Consider the following 20,734-nt stretch of genomic DNA (forward strand, 5'->3'; position numbering starts at 1 on the left):
TAGTTCAAAAAATATTTCTTTCCAGTTAACAGAAGATGAAATTGCAACCATTCTAAAATCTACATTGAAAGGATTAGAATATTTGCACTTTATGAGAAAAATACACAGAGATATAAAGGCTGGAAATATTCTCCTTAATACAGAAGGACATGCAAAATTGGCAGATTTTGGAGTGGCTGGTCAGTTAACAGTAAGTTGACTTTAATAATTTTGGAAACACTTTTGCTCATTTGGTGAGGCTTGATTGTAACTAAACTTTGATAACTTTTTGGGGGGTCTGGAAAGAAACATGTAACTTCATTGTTATTGTGGAGGAACCATAACTGAGCCAAATTGTAAGTTTATAATTTAAGGGACAGTGAATATGAAAATACATCTTGTAATCATCAGAATGTTTTAGTGTTGTAACAGGGAAGCTACATCATTTCCCTTGGTACATTGGTTTTTATAGTTTTTACTGTCATAGTACTATTTTCATTGACTGCCTTTAATGAAGTGGAGATAGTTACTTGTAGACTCTTGGTTATTTCTAAAATTCCTAATATATCATACTACAACTAGTTGAGGATTTAGGAAAACAGTCCACTCCCTGTAGAATTTGAGAATAGAATTTGATGTTTTAGCATAAATATTTTAAAGAACATGTTGTGTGGGCTGGGGTCGTGGCTCAGTGGTAGAGCGCTCACCTAGCATGCGTGGAGGCACTGGATTCGATCCTCAGTACCATATTAAAAAAAAGATATTAAAAATGTTGCATACAGATTTCCTTTGTGTTTTGTAGTAGTATTCATATTTATGTAATGTTTTTGCAGGATACAATGGCAAAACGCAATACTGTGATAGGAACTCCATTTTGGATGGCTCCGGAGGTAATTCAAGAAATAGGATATAACTGTGTGGCTGACATCTGGTCACTTGGCATTACTTCTATAGAAATGGCTGAAGGGAAACCACCTTATGCTGATATACATCCAATGAGGGTAAGAAATTATAGTTTGTTATCAACCTTGTGTTTCAGTTTTGCAGTGCATACACAGAATAGTAAATATTAAATAAATAAGTTCATTTGAATTTAGATTCTGCGCAAAAAGTAGTAAAATTATCTGTCAAAGATTAGTGACTGTTAATTCTCTTCTCCTTGTATTCTTTTTTCCCCGGTGGCAGGGATTGAACCCCAGAGCCACATCCCCAGCCATAGTTCTATTTTTTATTTTGAGGCAGAGTCTCACTAAGTTGCTTAGGGCCTCGCTAAATTGCTGAGGCAGGCTTTGAACTTGTGGTCCTCCTGCCTCAGCCTTGCTGATTGCTGAGATTATAGGCTTGAGCCACCATGCCTGACTCCCCTACACTCTTTTTTTAAGTTTTAAAAAATTTGTATTTTTTAAAAATTTTTATTATTTTTTTACTGTGAAAAATATATATGGTCATATAAAATATGACTAAAACTTTTCATTAAGGTAAACCTGGATAAAAACTAGAATGTATCACCTACACAAAACATTATACCCGTACACATCTGTAAAATACTCTGAAATTTTATATATGTATGTATTTAAAAGGTATAATCACTAAAATTTTCATAAGACATAATTTTCACTTAGTGAGAGTTTCATTATACTTATGTGGTAAGAAAATTTGAGACCATAAATAAATAAAAAAAGAAAATTGATGAGAAATCAACAAGTTAATGACAATGTAGCATATTTCATATAAATATGCCTGGTACAAAGCCTTAACCACAGAGAATCTCTGAACTTCCTGAGCTCCTTCAATTTATTTCTACTCTTTTTTTTAATTTATTTTATTTTATTTCTTACATACATGACAATAGTGGAATGCATTACAATCATAATTATCCATTCACAGCACAATTTTTCGTAACTCTATATAAAGTTTGTTCACGCCAAACTATGCCATTATACATGAGCTCTCTTATTTTTTTTTGCATTACAATTCTTAATACACCTTTATACTACAATTTATCATATCTCTGTTTGTATATAAGGTATGTTGACACCAAATTCACATCTTCATACATATATTTTGTATAATGATGAGGGTCTCCTTCCACCATTCATGCTATTCCCCTTCTCCCTTCCTTTCCCTTACACCCCTATTCCCTATCTAGAGGTAATCTTCCTCCCATGCTCTCCCTCCCTACCCTATTTTGAGTCACCCTCCTTATATCAGAGAAAACATTCAGCATTTGTTTTTTTTCCTCCTTCTCTTCCTCTCTCAACCTCCCAAATGGTACTATTTCTACTACGTGTAATTTACTAAAATGCAAATAGGTATTTGTTTCTATGCTTCTTATTGTCCTCCCACGTATTTAACTACCCTAAAATACCTCCTGTCTATTTTCCTGCTAATAACCCCCTTCATTAGAGTTCTCCTCCAAAGTAGCTAAGATATATTAACCTCATACCCTCACATCTTTCCTCCTTAACATAATGTCCTACAGCCAACCCTCAGTTCTCTGTTTCTTTAGCTAGTCCTTGTTGAGAAAATAGAATTTCTTTTTTGAGCACTTTTATATTCTCCTATGGATTCTTTTTGGAGGATATGCCTTGCTTATTCAAATCTTATTTCCTGTGCTTTAAAATGGTTCCTAATGACATTTCCCCCTAGATTTATTATTATGTGAATTTCAATTCTTGTAGATAAGTACATTTATCTTTGCAAATTTATTGCCCTCTAGTGGCTGTAGTTACTACAAGAAGGATATAGGAATGAAATGGGAGGAATGTATGTATGTTTTTGTGTATGTGTTTGTAGAAGATGATATGGTGACTGAAGAAATGTGTGAAATCAATAGAAGGAATGAAAAAGAATGCAATATTTTAGAATATCTGAAGAGGAATAAATTTGAATTATGCCTGACATTATAATGTTATTCATTAAATTTTAATAAGATAAATATATTATACTGAGACATTTTACAGAAATAATTCTTTGAGTAATACTGTTGTATACATATTCCCTGTATATATCAACTCCTTTTGCTAAAACAAAAAATAAATTCTTTATTTGGAAGTAACATAATACATAGCAAGGTCAGCATAGAAATTAGGGACACAAATTCTCCTTTCTTCTCTAATTATTATTTATTTGTATAGTACTTTCAGCTAAGATATCTGTAGGGTGATCCTCAAATGAGATGTATCTGACGTTAAAGCAGTAGGGTTTACTAAATTATCCAAGGTCAAGTTCCAGAGCTGGGAATTAATGTAGACTGCTATTCTACCCCTTCCTTTGTAAATCTTAATTTTTCATACAAATATTTCATCATATTAAATTTGACCTGTGCTAGTCTGGCTGATAACAAAGAATTGAAATATGTAGCTCCTGATTCAAGGGTCTTAAAATATCACTTGAGAGTTTGAATTCATACCTATGAAATAGTAAAATTATAACTGAAGATGGTATTTTTCTTTAAACAAATATACATAAGCTGTATATGTTGTAAACTTCCTAGGATGCCTTGCTCACTTTTTTAAAAAAAATCAATCTAAATCTTACCAATTTTTAAAGTTCCAACTCAAGATTTTGTTTATATAGAGCCTTCCTTGACAGCTACCACCCAAGTAGACTTCTCTTTTTTCTCATAATTTGTATATAGGTCTTTCTTGTCTCCATGGTTCTTTGTACAGTTTATCAAGGGTTGCCTTATGCACTTCCAAACACAGTACAGTTTTAAGTTTTTAAGTTGCTGTTCAAATGATACTGTCATTATTTAACTTTTCTTATGTCCGTGAGCTATTTCACCATTTAGAGTATTAAATTACTAGTTTTGGGAAGCTGTTAAGATCAGATTTTTTCAAAATTTGAGTCAACACTTAAAAGCTCAAATTTCATGTATATATCATATCGATAATTTTTTTAAAGTTGTAGATTGACACAATATCTCTATTTCATTTATTTATTTTTTTATGTGATGCTCACGATCAAACCCAGTGCCTCATACATGCTAAGGACAGTGCTGTACTGGTGAACCACAATCCCAGCCCCTGAAAGCTCACATTTTGTCAGACAACAAGTACTCTTCGTTGTTTTCCTTGAAAGGGCACACTTACTTGGTACATTTTTGAGAAAATGTCTGTCACATACTCAAGTCCTAGTAATCGTAGGGTGTTCTGTCAGTTATTCTTTCAAGTAAAAATGGTGTTCCTTGAAAAAAAGAGTTGTACCTTAATTATTTTGCAATTTAGTCACAAAGTGCTCCCCTCCCCTTACTCTTTATTTTGTGACTTCTCTAATGGTTTAACAACTTGTTTTGGCAGTGCTGGGAATTAAACTCAAGTCTTCACACATACTATGCAAATGCTCTACCACTGAGCTACACAAAATGCTTTCTTTGGGGATAATTATTGTTTTTTTGATATTCAGGGAAGTGCTTTATACATATTTTTTATTTTGTCACAAATATATTAAAAAAGATGTATTCTAGGGTAGAAATTTAATGAGATTAATAATCTTTGCTGTTTTCCACAGCAACTGTACCATTTTACATTCCCACCAACAATGAACAAGTATTTTAATTTTTCCACATCCTTGCTAACATTTATATTTTCTGTTTTTGTCTTTGATTATAGTTGTAATGAGTGTAAAAGGTGGTATCTTATTGTGAATTTCATTTGCATTTCTCCATTTTCTGGATGACTTCTGATGTTAAGATTTTTGGGGGGGCAATACTGAGGATCCAACCCAGTACTGTGCATGGTAGGCAAGTGCTCTACCAGTGAGTCACAACATCTCCAGAGCCCCTTTGCATTTCTTTATTCTTTTAGTTGTTTCCTCTGTCATTTTCTGTACCCCAACTTTAATAGTTAAGTTTCTTTGTATTTATTTCTTTGTAATCAGTACATTGAGAGGTCTTTGAATCAGAATAGTTTTCACTCTATTTATATGTAAATCACTTGCTTGTCTACCAATTAGAGTTTACTTGTATTTAATCATGTATGTGTACTTTATGCAGTAGATGTATTCTGAAGAAGTTATGTAAATATTCAATAGTTTTGAACAGCATTTTAAATTCTTTGGATTTAAAAATAATTTTTATGCATTCTTTGGCAATACCAATAATACTTTCGAAAGTCATCTTTCACATAAATGTATATTCTGATGGCGTGACATATTCATCAGTAATATAAAATTTAATCATTAATATTAAAATATTTTTGATTCAGTATTAATGTTAAAATTGAAGAAAAGCATATTACAATGTTGGAGGCAGGGAATTTAGTCTTGAGACCAGTGGAAAGTATATCTGTTCTTCTACTTTGTTGTTTTACATCAAAGAAGCCAAATATCATCAAGATATGGATGTTTGCCTTTTGAGGATAAATACCTTGGAATTGCCTTTTAGTATTTTTACTTCCTTTCCCCTTCTCTTTATTTCCGTCTACAAATGTTTAGGGACATATTTATCATGTACCATTTAATTGGTCTTTGAGGAAGTAGGGAAAGCAGAGCAGATATATTCCCTGTATTCTTGCAACTTCTGGTCCAGAGATAACTAGCGTTCTAAGGCTAGAATTATTTAACTTACTATTGTTTCATTATGACTCTACACTGTAACTACTTTTGTTTAGTTATAGATATTCAAGTATGTAGTCACAGGGGTATAAGTAAAAAATTTGTCATTTTGTCATTGTGTAGTGCCCCTGTTGAGGTTTTACTTTTTGTCGTTGTATGCTTAATAAAGTAAACTGCCACTGTGCAAAAATAAGTGGAGTTTACCACAAAAAATTATTTATAAGGTTTAAATTGTGCCTTCTTCTGAGTAGTGAGGTGAAATCTTACACAGTTCTGTCTGAATATATATTATACCTTAGTTAGGCATATCTGCACTGTCTTGATTATCAGATTAACTGTCGGGTATTCCAGTGCTTGTGTTTGAGTAGTCCTTACTTAGTAACAACCCCCCCCCCACAGTGTCTACCTTATTTGTCTTGCTTCATTTCATCATGTAGGCACTATAGGGTGAGTACAGTATAATAAGATATTTTGAAAGAGAGATCACATTTACATAACTTTGATTCTAATATATTGTTATAAACACTATATTTTATTATTATTATTCATATTCTTCTGCTGTGCCTAATTTATGAGTTAAACTTTATTATAGATATGTATATAAAGGAAATCACATATTGGGTGTAAGATTTGTTGCATCCACTGCCAGTCTTGGAACATATCATCATATATAAATGGGGACTATTATGTAAACACCACATATTCTCCTCTTCCCTTTTTTCCTTCTTCTTTCCACTGCTGCTTTTGTTTTCTTCATCTCCTGACAGGAAGTATAGGCGTATGCTCATACCTTGCCTACCTCTTCAGCTTTGGTTTTCTTTCGATGTGTTTTTCTTTGTTTTCATATTTTCTTTCTTCTTCTCTCTATCTTCCCTACATTTTTCTAACTGATTATTTTAAGTGATACCTTGATACTGTTAATGATACATTCAGAGCAGAGCTAGCAAGGGATCCAGAGGAATGGGACATATTGGATCCTTGGAGAATTCTAGTACTACTTTCCGGATATACATTTTTAAAATTCCATTTGAAAGAGTTCTTCTGCTATGTGGTCCTATTACCCATGGGAATACAAAGCATTCTAGCCCCTTGGAGATTCAGGCTTATTACAGTGACAGTTTTATCTTATTTCTGTTCATTAGAATTATTCTTGAAGAGATGAACAAGCAAGGAACAGTGTAAACAGATCTGAACTTCTCTTGATTGAATCTTCTGAGGTCATCTGTGTGGTTTAAACAGGAAATAGGAATTCTCACTCAATCTGTGTTCAAACTTTGCTGTTGGTGTTGCCAAATGCTCTGTAAACATGATTAGTTTAGTAACTATTGAGAAAGTAATCATCATTTTCCTACTGACATATAAATTTCAAGAATATGAATTGTAGTTCCGAGATATGTTTTCATAAAGTATTGTTTAGAATAATAATTATTGAGAAAGAATTATACCACATTTCATCTTTTTAAGATTTTCAATTTGGAATACTGAAAACAGAATATTTCTCTGTATTTGTGTGGGGGAGTTTAAAGGAGACAATTAAATTGACTTTTTAAAATATATATATTTTTAATTGTAGTTGGACACAATGTCTTTATTTTATTTATTTATTTTTATGTGGTGCTGAGGATCGAACCCAGCACCTCACACGTGCTAGGCCAATGCTCTATTGCTGAGCCACAGCCCCAGTTTCTTAAATTGAGTTTTAGTGATTGAAAGATGGCATTTACAGTTCAGATTTTTGTATTGTGATCTTCATTATGAAATACGTTTCACATCGTGATGCATTATACATATGCATGGACACAAATATACAAATTGAAACAAAATATACACAAAACAGTACTCACTTTTACTATCTGTCATCTACTCATTTTCTGTCCTATCATCATAATATTTTCTTCTGTTTCATGTTTTTTTTTAAATTCTGTACTGGGGATTGAACCCACATACTTGCACATACTATGTAAGCATTATACCATTTAGCTACATTCCTATGTCCTTTTTTAACAATTTTGAGAGAGGTTCTTGCTAAGTTGCTCAGGCTGGCCTTGAATTTGTGGAATTGCTATCCCTCATCTTCTAAGTTGCTGGGTTCATTGACATGTGCCACAATGCTGGCTCTGTTTCATTCTTTCATTAAAAAATGGATGGTAGCCAGGCATGGTGGTACACACCTGTAATTCCAGAGACTCAGGAGGCCGAGAAGCAGGAGGATTGTAAGTTTGAGACCAGCCTCAGCAACTTAGACGCTAAGCAACTTTGTGAGACCCTGTCTTAAAATAAATATAAAAAGGGCTGGGGATGTGGCTCAGTGGTTAAGTGCTCCTGGGCTCAATCCCCAGTACCAAAATAAGGGATGATACACATTCATTAAATAGATTTTGTGACCAAGTAATGGTTTATAAGTTGAATTTATAGGCAAGAATCACTGAATCAGGCTTTTGAAATCTGAATTCTCCCAATACCAGAATGCTTTTATTGTTGCTACATAGTAGAGATTTGACCTAAGCTTTGAGACTTTTGAGTACTGAATCAGTTTGTTGTCTGCGAATTGTGTATTAGATCCTCATCTGTCCATTTCACAGTTGCTTGTGAAGATCAAATGAAATAATGTATAGGAGCAATAGACATAAATTATTATATATTGTAGGAATATTGGGTAACATGAAGTTACTTTTCAAATTTTCTACTGAGACTATTATTAAGTTCAAGTTCTTGAGGAAAATATCTATTTAATATTTACCATTGTTACTTCAGGCTTTCTAACTGTGGGGAGGAACAAGCAATTGTTTATCATCATCTGACACTGCTGAGGGACATCCAGAAGAATGGTCAATGTACTAGAACCTTTCCTAGTATATCCAAGTGTTCCTTCCACATCTGAACCACTTAGTTTCATTCTTTCGCCAGCGAGGGGAGTTTGCTGAAGCCCTTGTGTATGGCTACTGAGATGACTTCTGTAGATTGTACTAGAAACAATTTGGAAATAATAAGTAATATGGTGTGGTGATAAACCAATACTTTTTATTTCCTCATTTTTACCTATACACTAGTCCAGTGGTGGAAACCATGATTCATAATAGGGTAAAATGAGCCTTATCTGGGACAGTACATTCAGTCAGTGGAGTTCATGAAATTGTACTTAGTAATTGGTGTTTGTGCAGCTGTGCTGTTTTGTTTTTTTTTGGGCAAGATGGTTTATAGTTTTCCTCAGCTGAAAATAGTGGCTTATTGAAACAAGGGTATCTTGACCCAAAAAGATTGACTCTCAGTAATACTAGAGAATTATTATCATACTCTCAAGAGGATTTCTTGTTACAAATTTAGAATATTGTTTTGTTTACTATTTACTGTTTGTCATCTGTCATAGCAGATGACATTCCTGTCCTTTTTTGGGAGGGTACTGGGGATTGAACTCAGGAGCACTACTCAACCACTGAGCTACATCCCCAGCCCTGGTTTGTATTTTATATAGAGACTTGGTCTCACTGAGTTGCTTAGCGCCTTGCCAGTTGCTGAGGCTGGCTTTGAACTCGAAATCCTCCTGCCTCACAAACTGCTGGAATTACAGGCATGGGCCTCAATGCCTGACTCTACATGTTAATCTAGACTCAGTAGGTATATGTGTGTATGAGATGCCCTATCTTCCACCCTCCGCCATATTCTTTTTACTTCTGGAAATGCTAGTTTGGGGTAAGACTAGTTACTATCAGAAGTTCCTCATTTGACTGCTTAAAAATCTCTCTGAATTCTCATATCCCTTTATAACTTAAATTTTTTTTTTTTAGTTGTTTACAGACTTTTTAATTTTATTTGTTTATTTATATGTGGTATTGAGACTTGAGCCCAGTGCCTCACACAGGCTAGGCAAGTGCTGTACCGCTGAGCCACAACCCCAGGCCCCCTTTATAACTTTTTCTTGCACTTTTAAACTTACTGGATATTGTCATAGTTTTTATGATGCATTTGTCAAGATAATTATTTTTTTCTACTAGATCTGAGTTTTAAATGTATGTGTGTTTCTTTGTATCTAATTAAACCTAGCAGGTGACTTATACATAAAAGTATCTGATAAATATTTTTGTTGAATATGTGCTTGATTCCCTTTTCTATCTCAAAGACACTTCTATAGTGTTGAAGTTTGGCAAGCTCACATTATTCTTTCTTAAAATAATAAATGTTGTACTTATGACTTAGAATAAGAGCCAGTGAAATAAACTAAAAAATGAAAGTAATTAAATGCTAATTAAATACAACTTGAAAGGCCTATCACTTCTTATATGTTGTCTTTCAACATTTTACTTAGCTCAATTTATTTATTCAAAATTTAAAATTTAAATTGAGATAAATTGTATTCTTTATTTTATTTTTCCTGGGCTTTAGATCATGTTTCCTTATTTTAAAATGTTTTTTTTTGAGGTGTTGGGAATTGAACCCAGGGTTTCATGAATGCTAGGCAAGTGCTCTTCACCACTGAACTATATCCTTAGGCCTTTAAAAAAATTTTTTTTTTTTTTGAGACAGAGTTTTGCTAAGTTTTGCAGGCCGACCTTAAATTTGTGATCTTCTTGCCCCAGTCTCCTAAATACCTGGAATTGCCATTGTGCATTACTGTGCCTGGCTGTGTTTTATTGAAGGAGATCAGAAAGAAGACAAGTGAGTCCCCTTAGTGTTAGCTTCTGGACACAATAGCTTTGGTTTACTAATAGGATTTAATTGTTAAGCCTTATTGAGGATTTATGTCTTAAGAACAATTTTGTAGGGTTACTATATTGATCATTGTATGTGTTGTTTTGTTTTGAATTAGTCATAGTAACTATTTATTCTAGAGACTTAAGCTAGTATTTATTTTAGAAGAAATAAGTAACCAGGTGTTTGGGTTGGGAAGTGGGGGTATGCTGAGAGTAGGTATTGACTCTGTAATTTCAAGTGTGTAAAATTTGAAAATTTATAATATTTTTGGAAATGTTATTTCTGTCAAATGCAATTTTTGAAATTATGCCTAGAGAGAGAGTTTTTAAATGGAAATAAAACATACTTAATTTAAGATAAGTATTCATTTTAATTACATGCCTGAAGAATAGAATTCTACACCTATCCTAGAGGACTGTATTAATCAAAGATACATTGTTTGATTATATCAAATTAAGTTTGTGTGTGTGTGTGTGTGTGTGTGTGTGCAGGCACACACATATTACTGTGAACATACCTGGGGCCTAACACATTAGACATGTACTCTACCCCACTGAGCTACATTCCCAGCCCTAGCTTAGTTTTAAATATAACTTTTACATGAATAAAGCTATCTTTATTACATCTGGGATCATTTAAATAGCATAATTACGTGAAGTTTTACTGTGTAGTGAAAGGTAAGGAATAAATGATCAGAGGTGACTTTGTAAGCATTGTAGTAAGTGACTTAAAAACTGAAGGTCACCATTTTAATTGGAAGGCTTGTGAATTTCTTAAATTCTATAATCAAATGAATGATATCAAAGGAAGAAGTAATATAACAATTGTGGCTTATACTGAACATATGTTCCTGTTAATAAGTTGCATTATGATCTTTAAGGACTTGTATGTATTTAGTACTGTTTGGTTCATTTGATACCCACAGTTTTTCTTAATTTTTATTAGTGAGTTGTTACAGTGGTTAACAAGAAATACACAGATTTAAGTTGCAATAGTTTTCCCAGGGTTATATGATCTAACTTCACAAGCTTCTTGAACATATGTAGATGCTTTTCTATTTTGCTTTAGTTATGACATACAATTGATATAGGCAAGCATGAAAGCTTGGGCAAATTTTCCTTGCTTTTTCTGGATCTTGCTCAGGTTCTGTGGTATTTATGTAAAGCACAATTTTGTTACTTGGGAATGCATGTTGAAATTATCATGTGCTTTATTTTGCTGTAGGCCCATTGGCACTGCCACAAAGGTAATACACTGCCAGTAGGCCATTTCCTTGTCGGCTGCATTTACAATTTAATAGAAATATTACATGACTTTTTAAACAAGTGTTTTGGCATGGAGGAAATGGCAGATTCCATACAAACAAGCATAGCTTCCTTTCCTTAACCACACTCCAGCTACTCAAGAAATTGTAGTTGGTTTCAAATTTGGGGGTTTAGGGGTAGAATGGGAAGTCAGGTTGAAACAGTAATGACATCGATGTTTACTATAAAATACTTATGCATTTTTAACTGCTGGATTTTATTACTAATACAGTTTCAGTGAGTGACAACCAGTATATTTCTGCATTAGAGGTAAGATTATTTTTATGCTGTTCATCTAACTGGAAATACCTAGTTTTGATTGGTTGAAAAGGTCAGGACCACTTGTTATGTTCTAGGATGGTAGCATTGCTTTTTATAATTTTTTGTTTTACAGTTTTGAATTTGGTGTATAATTCGTCCTTCATGACTTTTGCCTAAGCTTTACTTCTTTTATATCAACTATGATTGTGTCTTGAAGATATAGCAATTTGGGAGCTAGAGATATAGAAAAAAAGTTTGGTAAACTTATTAACACTAGTATAACGCATAATGGATTTCCCATTGTATCTTATGGTCAGTCTGTTTTTGTTCTTAATTATTTATTTCAATACTTAAAAGGTCATGTTTTCAATTATTTTGGAAGTTATCCCATCATTTTCCTCTTGTTTAGTTTTTTGGGTCTTAAATCATTTGTAGTTTGGATAAAATTCTGCCTTATTTAATTCTAAAGTATTTTATACTCTTGGAAATTGTCTACAAGGAAAAAAATTGTGCTTTATTTTTCAGCCTTTACTATGGTCACATTCTACTTTCTAGTATAGATTCCCAACTTTTTCTTCTGCAGGGAAAGAGGACAGTTTATAGTTAGTCCTTTCTGCTTTTCCTTTTTTAAAAAATTTGTTCTTTAGTTGTAGATAGACACAATACCTTTATTTTATTTATGTATTTTTTATGTGGTGCTAAGGATTGAACCCAGTGCCTCACATGTGCTAGGCCAGTGCTCTACAACTGAGGTATAACCTCAGCCCCTGCTTTTCTTTTTTTATTGCTTCTGACTTCTTACCAACTTACCTGACAGCTGTAGTAAGTTATGCTGCTGTGGTGTAGTATAGATTGGCATAGGGTGTGTTCTTATAGCCATCATAGCATTGGCTTTTGTTATTTTCCATGTTTCAGTTTGTTGGTAATGGACATATGGACATCATATGTTCCACAGAGTACTGTACAAAGCCAATTTGAACTGTTTCCATTTGCCTCAAGTCCAATCATGATATTTATTTTTCCATGGCACTTACCCAGATTATCCGTACCTCCTGCTTAGCTTATGTCACTGCCACCATGACTGTATTTCTTCTGATTGCCTCCATTTTTTTCACAGTATCTAATTGCCTTTTCCTCTTAGCTTTCTTTGCATAGCATTGATTGATGTTTATAAAAGATCCCAAGATATTTTAGGTAACAGATACTCAGGTGCATAGTAGTATGATATTCAGCTGCTATTTTGTTTATATATAAGGAAAGTTTTATATTCAGTATCAGACTCAAACTGAGTATTCTGAAAAAATTAGGAGAGTAACAATATGGTTTTGGATAGTATTGCTTACTTTTTTAGTACTGGCAATAATAGCAATGTGATATTTACTGAATACCTACTATGTGTTAGGCACAGTTCTAGGTTCTGGGAAGGAAACCATGTAAGGAAAGATGAGGCTGTCCTTTTACTTAGTTGATATGCTATTGAAGAAGAGAGACAGAATGTAGAAAAGAAATAAATACAGCATCTAATATGTAGGTAGTAATATTACAGTAGTTAAAATCCTGGGAATAAGACGGGAAACCACAGGGTGGAGTGCAGTGTTGATGGATTACCAGGGAAGGTGACATATGAATAAAAACCTTAAGGAAATGAGAATATCAAGGTGTAGTATATACAAGGTAGAGGTAACTAACTGCTTGTCTAGTGGTGCTGAAGTGGGAGTGTGCCTTTGACTCCTGGTGCAGAACATAAAGTCTAGAAGATTACAATCAGTGCTTAGGCTTTTATTTTTTTACTTTTCTAATTTGTTATATATGATAGCAGAATGCATTTCAATTCACATTACACAAATAGAACACAATTTTTCATGTCTCTGGTTGTACACAAAGTAGAGTCACACCATTCGTGTTTTTATGCATGTACTTAGAGTAATGATGTCTGTCTCATTCCACCGTCTTTCCTACCTCCTTGTCCCTTCCCTACCCTTCCTCCCCTTTGCCCTATGGAAAGTTCCTCCATTCCTCCCACACTGCCCTGCCCATCCCCATTATGAATCAGCATTATTAATGCTGAGTAGTATTCCATTGTGTATATATACCACATTTTCTTTATCCATTCATCTACTGAAGTGATCTAGGTTGGTTCCACAATTTAGCCATTGTGAATTGTGTTACTATAAACATTGATGTGGCTGCATCACTATAGTATGTTGTTTTTAAGTCCTATGAGGAGTGGGATAGCTGTGCCAAATGGTTGTTCCATTTCCAGTTTTCCTAGGAATCTCCATACTGGTTTCCATATTGGCTGAACCATTTTGCTGTCCCACTAACAGTGTATGAGTGTACCTTTCCCCCCACTTCCTCACCAACACTTATTGTTGTTTGTATTCTTAATATCTGCCATTCTGACTGGAGTGAGATGAAATCTTAGTTTTGATTTGCATTTCTCTGATGCTAGAGATGTTGAACATTTTCTCATATATTTGTTGATTAATTGTATATCAGCTTCTGAGAAGTGTCTGTTCAGTTCCTTGGCTCATTTATTGATTGAGTTATTATTATTTCTACATGAAATTTAAAAACTGCTATTAGAAGGAATCATTGTTTTAGCTTTAAGAAATTGATATTTACATTGCAAAGGATACATCCTATCTTTAACTTTGTATCAGTAAGCAGTCTTAACCAACTGAATGATTGCATCAAGCCTAATTAACTAACCATATCAGAAAACATGCAATTAATAATGAACAGATTGTTAGATACTTCCTTCTAGCAGTACAGTAATTTTAAAAAGAAAACATTCTGAGTGTTTTTTCATTTAAAATGTATTTAACCTGCCAAAAAACACAAATGTGGTTTTGTTGACCTTGAGCACTGACACATACATGTGCAGTGGAGAAGTATTCCTCTTTTGTCAGCTACCTATTTACTAGAGTGAGCAGAATTGTTTTCCCAGTACCTAACTCCTCCCCGTATCTCTCACGATGGTATTCTGCATTTATTTAAAAAACATTTTGCAGTGTTTAAAGAAGAATTTTCTGAAAAGTTCCTAGGAGATAAGAAAGCAAGAGAGGGATGAAGGACAATGTAACAATAATTGGAGATATTTGGTGATTTGGAGGAAGGAGGTAAAAGAGGTCAGAAAAAGAAGAGTTAAGAGAAAGGGAGAGTTAGGCAAAGGAGAAAAGACTTTTAAGGGACTTGTGATGGATGACCTTTTAAAAACTTTTGCTTTTTTTTTTACCTTTAGTTTGAATAATAATAATTAGATTATCAGGAGGAGGTCATGGTTAACTTTTAGGAATATAATTCAGCCAGGTGTTGGGGAAGAAGCCACTTACTAAGAGATCAAAGAATGAATAGCAGTTAGAGAAATGGAAGCAGCATGAAAAGACTCTATTTAGATGTTTGGCAGCCAGGGAAAAGAGTTAAATTGGGAGGAAAATTTGAGGTTTATCAGGGCCCAGGGAATATTTTAGTAGGATGAGGAGACTTAATCTGATTGTAGAATGGAATGAAAGATCATGAGGAGATGGCTAAAGATGTAAGGGTATAGGGTAATATATAATGAAACACGGGTCCATTACATAGAACGGAACGAGATTGGGGATATAAGTGTAATTGTCAGCCATGGGACAAATAAATTTAAAGTATATTGCATTTATCAAATGTTCATTCTTCAATATCAAGTGTGTCTTTTAAAAGCCCATCACATTCTGTCGCTTAAGTAGTATAAAGCATTTTATATGGTTGCCAGATTTTGGCAGGACCATTGGGTTGAAGGGCAATAATAATTTTGCTAGGCAATAATTGGTTTAGAAGTGCTGATTAACTTTAGTGGTGGCACACTTGCTTTCAGAATATGTAGAAACCTCTTAGCAATTATGCTTGGACCTGATCTAAAAAAATTCAGAATCTAAAAAAATTACTGAATGACTTTACCCAACTTTAAAAATAGTTTATGGTAAAACATACATAAATTTACCATGTTAACTATTTTTAGGTGTCATTGAGTACATTCATATTATTCTGCAGTCATCGCTTCCAGAAGTTTTCATTATCCCAAACTGAAACTCTGTGCTATTTAAACAATAACGCCCTATTACTTCTTCCCTCTAGCCTCAGGTAACCACTGTTCTACTTTGTGCCTCTATAAATTTAACTTTTGTAGTTATATAAGTAGAATCTTACTATTTGTCTTTTTGTGTCTGAGTTCTTCATATAACACAGTGCCTTTTAGGTTTATCCATGTTGTAGTATGTATCATAATTCATTCCCTTTTAAGACTGATTAATATCCCATTTTGTGTGTGTGTGTGTGTGTGTGTGTATCACATTTTGTTTATCCATTCATCTATTGGTGGACACTCAGATTGTTTCTACCTTTTAGATATTATGAATGTTAGGATGAGAGTACAAATAAGTATCTGTTTTAGTTTCTGCTTTTTAGTGGTCTGGGTATATACCCAGAAATGGAATTGCTGGATTGTATGGCAATTCCATGCTTAGGTTTTGTTTTTAGGACCCACTATATTGTTTTGCATAGCCTACTCCTCTCTCTGTTTTGGACATACAGAATGCATGATATTTTTATTTGAAAATTTTTAGAACTCATCTGGGTACAGTGGTACATACCTGTAATCCTAACTGTTGGGAGGCTGAGGCAGGATAATTGTGTGAACCCAGGGGTTTGAGATTACCCTGGGCAACATGTTAAGCCCCTGTGTCAAAAACAAAACAAAACAAAATTTATGGAACTCATGTTATGCAGGATAATCACATCTTTGTATTTAGGGTGAATCACATTTTTATCATTCCAGGAAGCTAGTTGACTTACTGAAAGATCTTCATAGAAAGAGGTAACTGTGTATATTTTCTGTAATAATCCTTAATAGTTTTATATTTCTTTCTCATAGTACATATAGTATAAGGTTTAGTCTTGGTACATGAGATATAGAATCTATTGAATGTTTTATTTTTCACAAATCAAATAGTTCACTTGAACTATTTTTATTCATAAAGCACTTTATGTATATTTTTCTTCATTTGTTAAACATTTGGTAGTTTTAAGAAGCTTGCCCTGAATTCTTTTGAACAAGTAAAGGTTGCAAGCATCATGCCCAATTCTTTGACTGATGTCAACATGTAGTATTTGAAAGTTTATTCCATCAATTTAATGTCATATATATATATGTATATATGTGTGTGTATATATATATATATATATATATATATATATATATATATATATATATATATATATATGTAATTCCCAGTACCTATATATAGGTACTGGGAATTGAACTCGGGGACACTGGACCACTGAGCCACATCCCCCACCTGTTTTGTATTTTATTTACACAGGGTATCACTGAGTTGCTTAGTGCCTCACCATTGCTGAGGCTGGCTTTGAATTGGTGATCCTTCTGTTTCAGCCTTCCAAGCCACTGGGATTATGTGCTATTTAAACAATAACTCCCTATTACTTCTTCCTTCTAGCCTCAGGTAACCACCTTTCTACTTTCTGCCTCTATAAATTTAACTTTTGAGTTATGTAAGTAGAATCTTAGAATATTTTACTTAAGTATGTGTCACCATGCTCGGCTCATATTAAAATTAATGGCAGTTTTCTTTTTTGTTGTTTATTAATACATATTTGAAAGATGGTTATTATTCTCAGTAGGAACCTTTTGTAATAATTAATGGAAAATTTTTAAGATAAATATTAGGCATGACAAAACAAAACAAAACAAAAAACAGCCACAAGAATATGAATTTTTCTCTTGATTTAAAAATATTTTCTGGTTTTTCTTTAGAGATATTAGTAGAAAATACCACATAGTTTCTTCTAATAGCTTTTTATTTGAAGTGAAGAATTTTCAGACTTGTCTCTTGGCTGCTACAATCTTTTGGGAACTGACTTATCTCTTCTTAATGAAGCATTCTCTGCAAACTATAGGATTTTCAGGTTTGGTATGTGGAATTATTTTTTTTCTTCTTATACTTTTTTCCCCCTGAAAAAGAAAAATGTATTTATTGATATCTCATAGTCAGAGATTTTGCTTCATGATTTTATATCCTTTTTAAAATTTGCTTGCTGCACACTGATGTAGTTCCATTTCCCATTTTTGTGTTCTATTATGAAGAATTTTTCTGAAATTTTGTTTCATCACAAATTGAAACTTCCATTATGTTTGTAAATATATGTGTGACTGTTTTCATCGTATTTTACATATTACATTATTTAAACATGTTAGTGAAACATATAATGTTTACAATTTGTGGAGTTAAAAATTATTTTTTAACTTTGTCATTTTGTGTATATTTTCTTGATGATTTAGCTCCTTCTTTTTTCCAGATAGTTTAACATATAAACACCGTATGTCAGAAATAACATAACTTGGATAAAATGCCCCAGTTAGTTAATTAACCGATTAATTTTGATGCTGGGGATCGAGCTTGGAGACTCTTAGAAGTCGAGTAAGCACTCTACCTTAGAGGTATATTCCAACCAAAGTAAATTTTTTAATTGCCATTTTTCATATGTATTTTCTGAGTATCATTTTGTTGAAGGAAAGAGTAAAAGAAGAAAGTAAGCAAGAATCCCAAACTCATGTTTAATATTTGAAATTTTAGAATGTAATATGGGGTGCTATGTATTTATCAGTTTATGTGGCATGGATAATTATTTTAGTTAACATTTTTTGAACTCTTCTATATCCTTACCATTATTCTGAGTATTTTTGAAGATGTCAATAAATAATTTAATACTTCTTGTTTTAAATTTAAAATTATTGAGATGAAATTCACATAACATTAAAAAACTGTTTCAAAGTGAACAATGTAGTGACATTAAATATAGCCACAGTGTACTTGTTCTTGAATTTTTTATCATGCCCAAGCTCTTTACCAATTAGGCATTTTATAAACTTTCCCCTTTTCCTTTAGGTCTTTGCAACCACTCATATGCATTCTGGATATTTCATCTAAATGGAATCCTGCAAAATGTGACCATTTGTGTCTGACTTCTTTCACTTACCATAATGTTTTTGAGCTTCATCCATGTTGTAACAGAATATGTTAATATTTATTCCTTTTAATGGTTATGTTCTTAGTATTAAGTGTTAATTTATTTGATTCTTACAACAAGCCTGTGATACAAGTGTTATTGCTATTGGCTAGCTTATAAACAATAAAAGTAAACATGAGAGATTGAATAAATAATAATTGTAACAACGAGGATTAGAACTCAGACAGTGGATTCTAGATCTTGGCCTCTTAACCTAGAAGTAAAATAAGTTTTTATTCATCCTAGTATAAGATCCTGTGTATGTTTGAACCTAATTAAAAAGAGAATTAAATGATATTGGGGCTTCTGGAAAACTTTAGGTTATATAGCTGAATGTCTGGGCTGTGAGAAAGTTTAGAGACCAAAAATAAATATAATCATTATGTTTCTGATACTTTTGATATTTTCAGGGCTAAATGTCATCCAAAGTGAATAATGTATAAGTTTATTAAAAAAGAAATACACCAAAGTGTGGTAGCTTCTTCCCTAAACCTCTGAGATATTTCACACTTATATAACTTCCCTTTATATAAAATTCATTCCTGTATAAATTGTTCTTCACAAGTATCCCTACCTCTATCATACAGTAATAACTGGATGATCATAATATTCCAGAATTTGTCAACTTTGCAGAATTCTGGTCATAACCATATTTTCATCTAACTTTCACCATTTTTCTTTGTAAAAGTTTAATCAGTTTATGTATTCTTTTATTCTTAAATTATATGATTTGGGTAATAGGAAAACATCCTTTTAATTTATTGCAACAATTGTTTTGAAACCTTTGAGGAAATAATTGAAGGTTTATTTTATATACCTTTTCTCATTGCTAAACTTTGAGTACTACAAACTCAAATTTCTTTCTTTTATAAGTCTTCTAGAGCTTGCAGAAGAGATGGCAATGTCTAAGTAATTAGCTTGATGATAAATTTGTGCAGAAAAAATTTTTGAGTCATAATTTCAGTATGATGTCAGATATGTAATATGATAGAAAGTATATTTTTCAAACCACTAAAAATTTGCATCCAAAATCTCAATATTTATATCAGAGAAGTTTATTAAGCATTTTATATTCACATTATATAAAAGAATATTTTATTTCTTGCTATCTTGGTATGTGTACAAATAACCACATTGCTCATTTCTTTTTCATATTAACTGTTTATTGAATGCTTTTCATTTTCATTTGTATGCAGCTGTAATTAACTTTATCTTTTGCTTTGCTCCTTCTAGTGGGAAGTTAACTTTTCCCCCACATCAGCTGGATTTTAACAGTAGTTCTAAGTGCTAAGTTTCCACATAAAAAGTTAACCTTTCTGCTCCTACAGTATGTCTTTAATTGTAGGTATGTTTCTGAAAGTCAGAAGTTCACTCACTTGAGCTTCCAAATGAACCTAAACATGTTTATATTAAATCTAATGATTTCTGTTTGTATCTAGTTTGTTGCTCTTATCATGAGTCAGGCCTTTCCCTTTCTGATCATTTTTTATACAGTGCAGTGAATACAAATTTTCAAATTATATGTCAACATGAGATCTATGAAAGGGTTTGAAAAGTTATTTATAAGTACAGTTAACTACTAGAGATACATGTAGAGCAGCTTATGGTTGAAAAATCCTAGGAGCTAGAGCTATCTCTGAACAACTATTTTATCACTAAGTTAATTCTTGTCTACTGTGAAAGGCAACTTGAATCTGTTGTGCCTTTGGATGTCTTGAAGAGAAAGGAAGTAAGTAAAGTGAGGGGAGGAGCAAAATTGTCTAGACACTTGTGCTATAAGGAATGGTACTGTGTTACCTTCAGTTGTGTCCCACATTGCTTGATTTTGTTAAAAATCCTATGCTCCCTTATTTATTTGTTGATTTGGGGATATTTCCTTGGCT

General features: G+C 32.9%; 1 protein-coding gene across 5 annotated transcripts in view; it reads left to right on the top strand.

Annotated features, from left to right (window-relative positions):
• The window catches only part of Stk3 (serine/threonine kinase 3), a 272,590-nt gene that overhangs the window by 86,387 nt on the left and 165,469 nt on the right, over nt 1-20,734 (top strand). For all 5 annotated transcript variants that reach the window (XM_078016883.1, XM_040293823.2, XM_078016884.1 and 2 more), the window contains exons 5-6: nt 26-190; nt 813-980. In XM_078016883.1, the coding sequence (XP_077873009.1) occupies nt 26-190; nt 813-980 (333 nt within the window). The remainder of the gene's footprint in view (nt 1-25; nt 191-812; nt 981-20,734) is intronic.

This window comes from Ictidomys tridecemlineatus, chromosome 7, assembly GCF_052094955.1.
Source record: "Ictidomys tridecemlineatus isolate mIctTri1 chromosome 7, mIctTri1.hap1, whole genome shotgun sequence".
NCBI lineage: Eukaryota > Metazoa > Chordata > Mammalia > Rodentia > Sciuridae > Ictidomys > Ictidomys tridecemlineatus.